The sequence below is a fragment of the Neovison vison genome, chromosome 7, assembly GCF_020171115.1.
Source record: "Neovison vison isolate M4711 chromosome 7, ASM_NN_V1, whole genome shotgun sequence".
Classification (NCBI taxonomy): domain Eukaryota; kingdom Metazoa; phylum Chordata; class Mammalia; order Carnivora; family Mustelidae; genus Neogale; species Neogale vison.
Window position 1 is genome coordinate 138,482,762 of NC_058097.1, and position 11,810 is coordinate 138,494,571.

General features: G+C 37.7%; 1 protein-coding gene across 2 annotated transcripts; it reads right to left on the reverse strand.

Moving 5' to 3' along the window:
- Positions 1-582: 582 nt before the first annotated feature.
- TMEM126A (transmembrane protein 126A) lies at positions 583-9,157 on the reverse strand. Of its 2 annotated transcripts, XM_044258398.1 has the most exons (6): positions 9,039-9,157; positions 7,625-7,745; positions 6,794-6,919; positions 3,308-3,501; positions 1,442-1,556; positions 583-821 (listed from the first exon to the last, which is right to left on the reverse strand). In XM_044258398.1, the coding sequence occupies exons 3-6, from the start codon at positions 6,883-6,885 to the stop codon at positions 629-631; spliced, it is 594 nt and encodes a 197-aa protein (XP_044114333.1). In that variant the 5' UTR covers positions 6,886-6,919; positions 7,625-7,745; positions 9,039-9,157; the 3' UTR covers positions 583-628. The 2 variants fall into 2 exon arrangements, with proteins under 2 accessions (XP_044114333.1, XP_044114332.1); XM_044258397.1 differs by lacking the exon at positions 7,625-7,745.
- Positions 9,158-11,810: the final 2,653 nt, after the last annotated feature.

Here is an 11,810-nt window from a genome sequence, read left to right on the forward strand (position 1 = left end):
CTAATGGAAGCTTCAAAAATAGAATTTGCCTTAATTTTCCAAGAATATAGCTTTCCAAAGACATAAAGAGGACTCTTGAAGTAGGTAACTGTATCATTGTACCACTGCATCAGCTTTATCAGTCAGTATATCGGCTCTAGCTGAGCCTACCATTTTTCAGGACTATTGGAATTGATTCCTCTGTGAGGAAGGTTGTTATATATGTTCTAAATTTCTATTAATAAGAGATTAATAATATCTATGAAAACAGTGAATTAGGAAAACATAGTGAACATCTGCTTAGTGAACTGATCCTCATCCCTACCTCCCATTTTCATTCCTGCTTGGATTCATTGAGGTTTTCAGTAAAAACTGCTGTATGGTTATTTTTCCTGTTACCAAAATATGCTTAATGTAAAGGAGTGAACAAGCAAAGTAGAAGAGACTATTGGGCAAACTAGAGAAGTTAAGCTCTTGTTTAAAGCGATAGGCCTTACTAATATTCACCCTTTGGTTGCTGCCCTGTGTAGCCATATGTTAAAGGTCCCAGAACTATACCTCATATGATTAAAAGTCTACATTTATTCATACACTAAACACTTATTCATACATCATAATTTTATTTTTGTGTACACATTTGTTTTAACAGTCACTGAATTTCTAGGCCAGGTTCAGGTAACTGAAGGGCCTTTATAAATAGTTTATATTGTTTAGATCCAAGGTATCCTGCGAACATAGTCTGGAGCAAAATGGGAAATAACATCTTTCTAAAGATAGGCTTAGAAACTCTAGTCCAGTAAGTTAAGATGTTTCCTTTCTCTGGTAGCGGCGCTGACTCATACCTATGAGAAAAGATTGAGACAGTTCTATAAAGATATTTGTATCAAATGGCAAATCCATGTACAATATATATTAATCCCAGAAGTCTTAAGATAAAAGTAGTTAGGTAAAGATAAAGTTAATCCAGTTACTCTCTTTGATAAATATTGGTTGGTCCTGAAAACTCTACTTTTGTTTTCTTTTGTCCCTTTCTCCACTTCACCTCTGAAGGCTCATACAGCTTAGGTTGCTTGGTAAGGTTCTATCAGAAAATAACTGAATTCTACTTTATAGCCAACCATTTTGTGATGGAATTTTCCTATAGTGGAATTGCTCAAACTCTAAACACGGAGCATATAATTAGCTATCATGTTAGGCACAGTACTGTTTGTAGCTTGTAGATGGCATTCAATACACAAATTAAGGTAAAGAACGTGAACTACACATGCAAGAGGTATGATGGGATCAATTTCTAGAACCGTTTTCAAATTCTTAAGTAATACTATAAGAAAAAAAAAGCCCAACTCTTTCAAATTAAAAAACATTGCCTTAAAAGCAAAAAATGTATCTATGTTAATTTGTGCATTTTCTAGGTAATCATTTAAATATTGAAGTTTTTCATTGATTATGAGAATAATCTTACCTGGCTGCTAAGCCACCATTCACAGGTATAGCCAAGATAATAGGGTACAGACCACCCAGAACAAGACCAACTAGTCCACCCCGTGTTATGGTACAGGTTTCACAATTCAAATCACCTAGGAAATAAATCAGTTCTGAAAATGAAGGTCATGATAGTCAAGCAAACATGATTTAAAGAATGCAAGGTCATCTTAAACGTATCACAGATACTCAATTTTTAGGCAGCAAGTGCAAATCTATAAGGCATGTTAGAAGGTACAATTATATGTACAGATAACCTAAAACAGCCAGGAATAACTGCTAGAGGATTTTTAATCTCAGTTTGCACTGCTTTTATCTTTCTGCACTTGTATTGGCAAACCTGAGCTAATATTTTTCTGTCTGCAGAAAACGTTTCACCCATGGGAATTTATTTATTTATTTATTTATTTGACAGAGAGCACAAGCAGGCAGAGAGGCAGGCACAGATAGGGTGGGTTGGGGGGGGGCGGGCTCCCTGCCAAGCAGAGAGCCCGATGCGGGGCTCGATCCCAGAACCCCCGGGATCACGACCCAAGCCGAAGGCAGAGGCTTTAACCCACTGAGCCACCCAGGGGCCCCAACCCATGGGAATTTTTAAAAAAATTTGTACTTCATCTTATGTTTTTACATTATATAGTGTGACTATTTTTATAAAATTATGTATTTCCAAGTTAGTGTAAGCTGCATTAAGAGTAGAAAGCTAAGTTAATAACATGTTTTACTCAATCTGTTCAGTTGACTGGGTGGTAGCTTTCCCTAGATCATAAAAATTTCTACAGTGATCATGGGGATTCAAGCAAAATATTCATCCAGTTTTGAAACCAATTTGGAACAGCACTTCAGAGAATTTAAATGGACTGTCTTCCTGCTATCCCACCATCACCTGTGGTAATATTTTTCTGTGAAATCCGTCAGATTTTTCATGTTTCCCTGTGCTGCACTACTGCCCTTCACAGATTATGCATTTTTTTTTTTTTTTTAATTGAAGATATGTGGTAGCCTTGTTTTGGTCAAGTGTGTAGGCACCAATTTGCAAGCAGCATTTGCCCACGTCCTGTCTCTTGTCACATTTTGGTAATTCTCGTATTTCAAACTTTTTCATTATTACTATATTTGTAACCATGATCTGTAATAAGTGATTACCACACACTGGAAATCGAAATGATGGTTAGCACTTTTTAGCAATATTTTTTAAGGTATGTACATTGGTTTTTTAGACATAATACTATTATTGTACCCTTTAAACAGACCATAGCATATTTTAAACATAACTTTTATATGCACTGGGAAATCAAAAAATTAATATAACTTTACTGCGACACTTTATTGCAGTAGTGTGGCAAACCTGCAGTATCTCCAAGGTATGCCTGGACTCAAAGCACTCAGCATATATGGTAAACTGTCGAAAGGAAATCAGGTCTCCATATATTTGGTAATTCTTGTATATATATTTAGTGCTTTGAGAGATTTACTATGTAAGTAGACTCCTCTTCCCGTAACTGTTTTCTCTTATGAGGGACTTAACTAAATTTTTTTTTTTTTAAAAACCCAAGGCAGTCATCTTTAAAAAAAAAAAAAAAAGTTTGCAAATACTTCTTTAAGTACTGTGGGAAAGATAAGTTAGATTACGTATTTAGAACTGTCATGTATGTGTATTTTACTTGTACAAAAGATTTTGCTAATATGAGCTGCCACTTTACATAGGCTAGCAAGTTTCAGTCTTAACCATGCATTCACTACGATATAGCATAATAGCTAGCTACCTGATGTTAATATTTAAGGATTAGTGAAAGGTGCAAATAATATATACTAAAGCAAATTCTGGTGATAGTGAAATAGAATTTACCTGTAATCAAAGGTAAACTTACAAAACCTCTGTAAGATAAGTCTGCAGTCAAAAATGGGATCACTGACATTGGTAAGCCAGCAGCTATACGAGCCTGGGTCACATTTAAGACGCGTCGAAAAAGACTATTTGCTATTAGACCACAGAGACCAGCGTTAAGTCCAACATATGCTGATCCATGTTCGAGCAGATTCCTGAGTGGAGACAAAAAAAGAGAATATTTTGGGAGGTACTATATTTTGTGTGTGAGTTGTCCAGCAATTCTGGTGTATGTCTGAAGAGTCTGATATGAATGCCTCTCCTTTGGGTGCCCACAGTACCCAGTATCCTCTCTAGCACAATAGATAATAAGGTGGTACTATCTTATAATCACTGATTTTTATGTCAGGCTTCTCCACTAGTCTTTAAGTGAATAACCTGAAGATAGTGGATACAAAGATACATTCATCTTGTGGTTTCAGTAGCACCTGACACCTAAAAGGCATTCAGTAAGGTGGAGTTAATTATGTTTCCTTTCACTTTACTCTGAAGCATTAGTCAGGATAGGGGGGTGGAGGAGTCCTAACATTTAAGGGATGCTTTATGCTAGGTACTTTAAACAACTCACTGAAATAAAGAATAAATTGATGTTTGAGTTACTAAGTGGTTTTTAGTCAAGGTATATATGAGTTTTAAAATGCATGTTCTGTGCTTGCTTTAGTTTTGGAAAAAATAATACCTAAACTTAATGCTAGATACTGAAAGTATTCTAAACTCTTCAGCCAAGTACTTAACTTGATTTTACTACCTGCCTTGCTATCTGCAACACAAGCATCAGTCTCTTAAATTCTCATTACTTACTAGCCAGAATAGCCACACAATATCCCCCTAACTTCTATGGTTAACACTTAAAACAGCTTTTCTAGGAATTCCTAACTGAGCTTCCTGCATTGCATAAAGCATTACTTTTCTTACCTGTCACTTTGCAATCATAATGGTGCTTGTCATTCAATCACTGACCACTACTACATGCAGCAGACTTGATGCTGAAGTCACAAAAAATTTTCTACCTTCAGTGTTTTCATAGTTTATTATTGGAGGATGAAAGACATGTGAGCATGAGATACCACAAATCTACTGAAATGGTAATGGAAGTACAAAAGAGAGTTTAAAAACTTAGGGTACACAAGATAGTATTTACAAAGTGAGGAGAGCCTACAGAACCTACCAAACAGTAACAACAGAAAACATGAATGTGAAAGACCTGTATGTTTTTGGTGTTTGTTTTTAAGATTTTATTTATTTGTCAGAGAGAGAGAGTGAGCGAGCACAGGCAGACAGAGTGGCAGGCAGAGACAGAGAGAGAAGCAGGCTCCCTGACAAGCAAGAAGCCCGATGCGGGACTCAATTCTGAGACCCTGGGATCACGTCCTGAGCCGAAGGCAGCCGCTTAACCAAGTGAGCCACCCAGGTGTCCCAAGACCTGTATGTTTTTGTGGGCACTGAGGGAATGGGAAACTTGAGCGTATCTTCTGAAATACTTTTATCTTTATAACAATCTGGTGAAGTATATATTATCTCCACTTTAGTTCTAGCAACCAAATGCTCAAAGGTAAACAGTTTGCCCATATATATTTTTATATATTATCACAATTATTTTGAATATATAAATTAGGCTATAGGCTGATGTGAAGTATTTTAAAAACTTAAAAAATATGTAAATAAAAAGGAGTGCAACTAGAATCTGAACAGCAGTTTGTGGTCTCCCAAATTTTAATTTCCTATGGCTTAGAGTCACATTTTTTTAGTTAATAATTCAGTAGGTACAAAACTTACTATCTAATAGCTCCTTTCCAAGTCAGTTTTCCAAAAAAGTGCCTTTACTGATAGAGCCTCATGATTGTTTGGCAACACACACACACATTCAAAACTAGACAGATGAGTGAAACACAACTATAATATATTTAACAAGTGGCAATGAAATATATGGTACATAAAATTATTTTATAGATCAGAAAGGTTTTTGATATTAAAGTTTCATACACCTAAGGGCTTTTCAAATAACTACTAAGTATATCAAATGATAATGCAAGAAGGGATGAGGATTCAAACCTGGGAGGACAAGGATAATAGGAACAAAGGAAAATAGGGAGTAAGGCAAAGATGAGACACTATCATCTGCTCTGTTTAGGTACCAGTGTTTGAGAGCAATTTACTATTTCCAAACCAAAGCTTACTTTGCAGTTCCAGCTTGCTTCCCCACTGCTTGTTGATTCTAATTTGGTTAAAGTACCGGTGATATAGCCTGCTCTTTTCTCTTCAAAGCTGCCACCATCTACTCTATTCCTTGTGTCAGTCTTTCTGGCGCTTTACCTTACTGACCTCGCAACATGGACACAGGCCCTTTGGGGCTTGAAAAGTTTTTCTGTTATCTACCTCAGGAAAATAACAAAAAGGATGTATAATGTGTGTGCGGTGGGGGAAGAGGTGTAGGATATACAGCTTATGAAGTCTCACCAAGTTCTTATTGCATCCTGGGTTTATAGGTTCTCTCTTGTTCAGAGGGTAAGTGGCAGCAAGGCTGAAATTTACTCAGGACAGTTAAGATTATAATTCTAAAACATATTCCTTACCATCACCACTTCCAGACTACCATGCCAGTTTTCCTACGGTCTTCTTTTTTTTTTTTTCTCTGCTACCTTAAATCTATTTCCCAAAAGCAACTGGAATGTTCTTTAGAAATGTTAGCTGGATCATCTCATTTCTGGCTTAAAATTCTTCCTGTTCCTTCAGCCTTATGCTTACTTCCCTGTACTTCAGTAACACTGGTTCCTCAGATATGATCAACTCTTTGCTATCCTGTGGCTTAGGCATATGCCAACCAGTCTGCCTGTGACAATTGTCCCCTTACCCACTCCCTAGGCTGGCTCTTTTTTTTTTTTTTTTAATCCTTTTTGGCCTCATAATTTCTCTTTAAACGGAACCTAGTCAGAGAGGTCTTCTTGCTAAGGAAGTGCACTATAGTTCACTCAGTGTTGTCCTCAAAGATCAGTATGGTTCCTATATAGCATTTTTCTATTTAATGATAAAGATCTTTTAGCCATGATCCCATTTCTGTGGCATTCCTTGTCTATTATATGTGTTACAAAGCACTCTCTTGGACTGTTAGACATAATAGAAATGCACTGACAGGACAATTTAAAAGCCATCTTAAAGGACTGTTACTTAAATGAGTCCATAAATGTTCACATTTAACAGTACTCTAAGCCAAATGGAAAAACTGAGAATGATCATATAATTTGATCCAAAGACATGAATTCTACCCTCAACTTTCAGCAAAATGGTTTAATCTCTTGGTCTCAGGTTTTCTCAATAAGACAAGAAAAAAAGCTCAGTTTCCTTCTGATATTCTATGTTTATATTCAAACCAAATAAATGTGGGATAATGAACCAATGATGAAAATCTACCTGGTAAAAAATATTTTTAAGTTATGAAGGGAGTCTTACCTTTCTGCTTCTGGGAGTTGGTTAATTTTTCTGGTTATGATATTGAAGATTAAGTTTTCCTTGACAGTATCATGTGGTTCATGATTTTCCATCTTGAGCCTTAAAATATTTTTCAATAATATATATCTATAGAAAAACAAAAGGGCTCATAAAAGCTTTCTAAATACCATGAACAGTTCATTTAAAAAAATTAGCTATAGCTTGATTCATAATCTGAAAAATCAATGCATACACATACACCAAAAAAATATATTGTAAGTGAAACAGAAACCAGAACATGAAAAACACCCCATAAGGCTTCTAAGAAATACAGAATATCTTTATAAGCCTTAAAAATATTTCTTAATTTACAAAAAGCACTGAACATAAAACTAATATTAACTAATTAAAATTAAGAACTTGTGTTGATCAATAAATACTATAAAGGTAAGCCAGTGTGGGAGAAAATGTCTGCAGTATAACTGACAAAGGAGCAGTTAGTACCCAGAAAATGTAAAGAAGAGCACATCATCAAGAAGAAGGCAAGCAACCCAACAGAAAAACTGGCAAAAGGTTTGAACAGGTACTTTCCCAAAGAGGGAAGCAAATAGCCAATAAACAGAAAATATGCTTAGCCTCATTATAATCAAGGGGAAAAAAAACCAAAACAAAACAGTGAGATATCCATACGTAGGTTAGCTAAATTAAAACCTGACAATTTCAGTTTCTGGCAAAAATGTTAGGGTAACTCAAACTCTGGTGTGCTGCTGGTAGAAGTATATGGATACAAACACTTTGGAAGAGAATTTGTTATTTAGTAGGTAGAAGAAACATAGTACCAATTTCACTTACAGGTATACCCTGAAATAGGAATCAGCAAAATTTCTCCGAAGGGCCACAAAGTAAATATTTTAGGCTTTGCATGTCAAACGTGTTCTTCATCAAATAGCCCAGTAGTTTCTTGATCCTTGCACTAGTTGGAATGAATGCAGAGTAGGCGCAGGATGGGGGATGATGAGTTTTAACCCAAAGATTTAGCTCATTAAGATTTCAGGGTAGGAAAGTTAAGGAAAGCACAAGTTTCAGAAATAACAGCAAAATACATGATCTTACGAAATTAGATTTTCATGGTTATCTATTTGCTATAAGGTTAATTTACAACACTGATTTACTGCTGGGTAATGTCATTGGGAACATGTTAAGTGAGATTTCATATCCTTAGACTCAAAATTAAAAAGTACAATGTAGGCTTAGAAATTTACATGTAGGTTTCCTGGACTCAAACTTAAGAGCCTTGGTTACCATATCATGACAGACACAATCTCTGCCCTACGTGTGTGTGTGTGTGTGTGTGTGTGTAGATACAAAATCCAGTATACACAGAAAGTCTACAGTGTACATACTGGAGGCAGGTGTGTGCGCACGTATGTGTATAGAGCCATAAATTCAGGATAGAGACAAAGTGTATGGTGTATATATCTGAAATAAAAGTTACTTCCTAAGAAAATCCTGCCTAATACTATCACTAATTTTCTGCTCTACGCTCTGCATACTGGTGAGGTTCCGAGTTCTGTGAACTTTTTTTTTTTTTTTTAAAGATTTTATTTATTTGACAGATCACAAGTAGGCAGAGAGGCAGGCAGAGACTGAGGAGGAAGCAGGCTCCCTGCTGAGCAGAGAGCCCAATTCGGGGCTCGATCTCAAGATCCTGAGATCATGACCTGAGCCCAAGGCAGAGGCTTTAACCCACTGAGCCACCCAGGCACCCCAATGAACTAGCTATGTCTAAAGTGTACCTATTAAAAGTCTCCCTTAATTCGGTAAAAGTTTGACACGGCAACCTGCAGTAAGACGTTGTGTGTCTGTTACTAATAATAAATCCTAATCCAAGATAAAACCCGTATCTAAGATAATGTATTTAAATACTACAAACATTTCAAAAGGCGCTTGCATTAGCTAGCTCACGTCCCTCAGGTTAACCATGAAACAAGTCAAGTGGGGACTCTGAAAATTAAATTAGGCCAAGGTCACTTTGGATATTGGTAGTAAAACCTGGGTTAAACCCAAGCGCAGACATTTATTTTCTCTCTTGGCTTAAATATAAGATCTTTTCTTCTGGGTGGAAAGTGAAGAGACCGTAGGTGCCGTCTCCCCTCCCCCGCTTCCGACCCAGTCCCGGGATCTCATTCCCGCACTGCCGGCAGACAGCGTGTCACCGCGCTTTACTTCTCTGGATACCCGGCCACTTTTTCAGGGATGCCCGTACCTTATGGTCTCCTCACAGCATTCGATGCCTGCACCGGTCCTCTGCAGGCCACGCTGGGAGCTCACTCCAACTTTTGCTCTCCTACGCTGAACGCGGCCATCTTTGGCTGGCACGTGACTCGATCCAGGCAGGCGCGGGGGCGCGGCCGCTGATTGGGCTGCCAGAGCGCAGGCTGCCTGCCCGGGCGACGCCCTGCGGAGGTGTTTCCCGCCGAGAAAGTGCTGGGCTCCTGGGTGAGGAGTTTCGGCGAGCGCGGAGGGTACTCTTTACACCCTCCCCGCTGCTTTCGAGGACTGAGCTTGTGGAAATTGTGAAGTGTTGATCTCCTGTTCCTTCCCTGAAAAGTAACTTTAGACGCATTACCTCAGTGCCTGGCCCATAGAGCCTCTCTACCTCCTGTGCTGACATGTGGGGCAGACGGAAACTGCACAGCCGTCCGCGTTCAATGGGGATGCGGTTAAAGAGAAGTCGGAACCAGCTGAGGTTTCTTTGCTCCGTCAGTTTTTCATTCTCCCTACCATCTTGAGCTCCGTGTGCTATTTTATAATCTGGCTAGTTGTCCTGAGACCCTCAAGAGTAAGCAAGAGCTTTTTCTGAGGATCGCTCGTGCTCTGCCAAGTACTGCTTATAGAAACAGGTTTGGGTGAATGTGGTTAAAGAAAAACCTGAGAGCGAAGGAGCTGGTGGCTTCGTAAATCGGAACAATTGAGAACCAAAGTTTTGGAACAAGCCTCTGAAGCCCTCTCAGTTCTCATTCCCACAGCTTCCTTTATCATCTATAAAACCGGGGGAGGGGGGGTCGGGGGGGCGCAACTACCCTCTCTTTGATTATTGTGTAAAGTTGTGAGGATCCTAAAAGAGCTTATCCGGGTTTCTTTGGAAATCACTGAGCTTTGTCCAGGAGAAAGAGGTATTTCAGGTAGAGGGGGAAATTTTCACTGGCGAGGTGAGCAGTAGAGCACCCCAAACTGCTCTGGCTGCGAGGAATTTATCCCATATCAAATCGTCACTTGTCCGTAAACCCGAAAATTAGAACAGATCCTCAGATTCCGAGGAAAGTCAGCATACGCCCCCCTGGAAAGTTTCCGAGGTAAATGCAGGGACGGTTTGAGAAAACCAGTTTATTAAGATGCTAACTATAACATGTGTCCGTGCGCATGTGAATATTTTGTTTCCATTTCATAATCTTATTCCAATTTAATTTTTAATGGTTTGAAGCTTATTTTGAGATTTATTAATATTCATTGTACAGTATTTGTAGCATGCCTTTCTGGAGTAATAAAAGCAATTTAGTATATTGAGATTTTATTTAAAAAATCAGTTCTTCACAAGACAAGAAAAAATGTCCATTTCATCTAAGTTCTCAAATTACAAGCTTAAATTGTTCACAGTTATTTCCTTATTAGTCTTTAAAACCTGTAGAATCTGTAGTGAGGTCACATCTCTCATGATACCTGTCATTTGTATCTTCTCTTTTTTTATATTGGATCAGTTTGGCTAATGGTTTATTATTTGATTTTCTCAAGTAACCGGGCTTTTTTATTGCTTTTTTTCTGTTGTTTTCTGCTCTGATCTATATTATTTGTTTTCCTTTTCCTACCTGGAATTTAAGTTTCTCCTCTATTTGTAATTTCTAAGGAAGAAGCTGAGGTCATTTGATGTAAGATCTCCCCCCCCCATCCCAGCATGTGTCTAGTGGTGTGAATTTCCCTCCAATGACGGTTTTAACTCTGTCCGACAGATTTTGAAATGTTTATTATTTTGATTTGGTTCAAAACACTTTCTAATTTCTCTTTGCTTTTTTCTTTGACCCATGAGTTACTTAGAAGTGTGTTAGTTTTCTAATAGTTACAATTTTCTGGATAACTTTCTGTTACAGATTTCGAATTTAATTCCATTGTGGTCACAGGATATAGTTTATATGACTTGAATTCTTTAAAATTTATTGGTATTTATAGCCCAGATTCTGGTCCATGTTGATACATGTTCCATATATAATCAAACAGAATGTTATGTGCTGCTGTTGTTGTGCCAAGTGTTCTAAAACATCAATTATCACAAGTTGGTTCATAGTACTGTTTAAGACTTTTTTATCCTTTCTGAATTGCTACCGACTTGTTCTATCAATTACCGAGAGGTTATTGAAATCAACTATAATGAACATTTTCCTACTTCTCCTTTCATTTCTAACAGCTCTTGCTTCATGTATTCTGAAGATCCATATGAAATGATTAAACATTTAGGATAAACTGATCCATCATTGATTAGGAAATAACCTTCTTATATCTTGGTAATACCTTTCTCTTTGCAATTTACTTTTTCTAATATGAATATACCCACTACAATAGCTTTTTTTGATTAGTGTTAGCATAACATAGCTTTTTCCGTCCTTTTAACTTATTTGCGTCTTTATCTTTAATGCAGGTTTCTTTTTTTTTTAAAAGAAGATGTTATTTATTTAATTGAGAGAGAGAGTGAGTGAGAGAGACAGAGAGAGAGAATGAGCAGGAGCAGGGGGAGAGGGTAGGGCAGAGGAGAAGCAGACTCCCCACTGAGCAGGGAGCTCTATGCAGGGTTCAATGCCAGGACTCTGGCATCATGACCTGAGCCAAAGACAGCTGCTTAACTGACTAAGCCACCCAGGTACCTTAATGCAGGCTTCTTATAGGCAGTATATGACTGGATTTTTTAAAATCTGAATTGACAATTTCTGACTTTTAATGAAGGAGGTGTTTAGATCATTTATATTTAATGTGATTTTTATATCCCAGG

What these genes read in the sequence shown, in the direction of transcription:
- TMEM126A (XM_044258397.1), bottom strand. Translation starts at nt 6,885, where the DNA reads ATGGAAAATCATGAACCACATGATACTGTCAAGGAAAACTTAATCTTC. An exon ending in CAACTCCCAGAAGCAGAAAG is followed by an intron (nt 3,502 to 6,793) that starts GTAAGACTCCCT and finishes GTCTCCACTCAG; the next exon opens with GAATCTGCTCGAACATGGAT. An exon ending in AATGGTGGCTTAGCAGCCAG is followed by an intron (nt 822 to 1,441) that starts GTAAGATTATTC and finishes CTTTTCTCATAG; the next exon opens with GTATGAGTCAGCGCCGCTAC.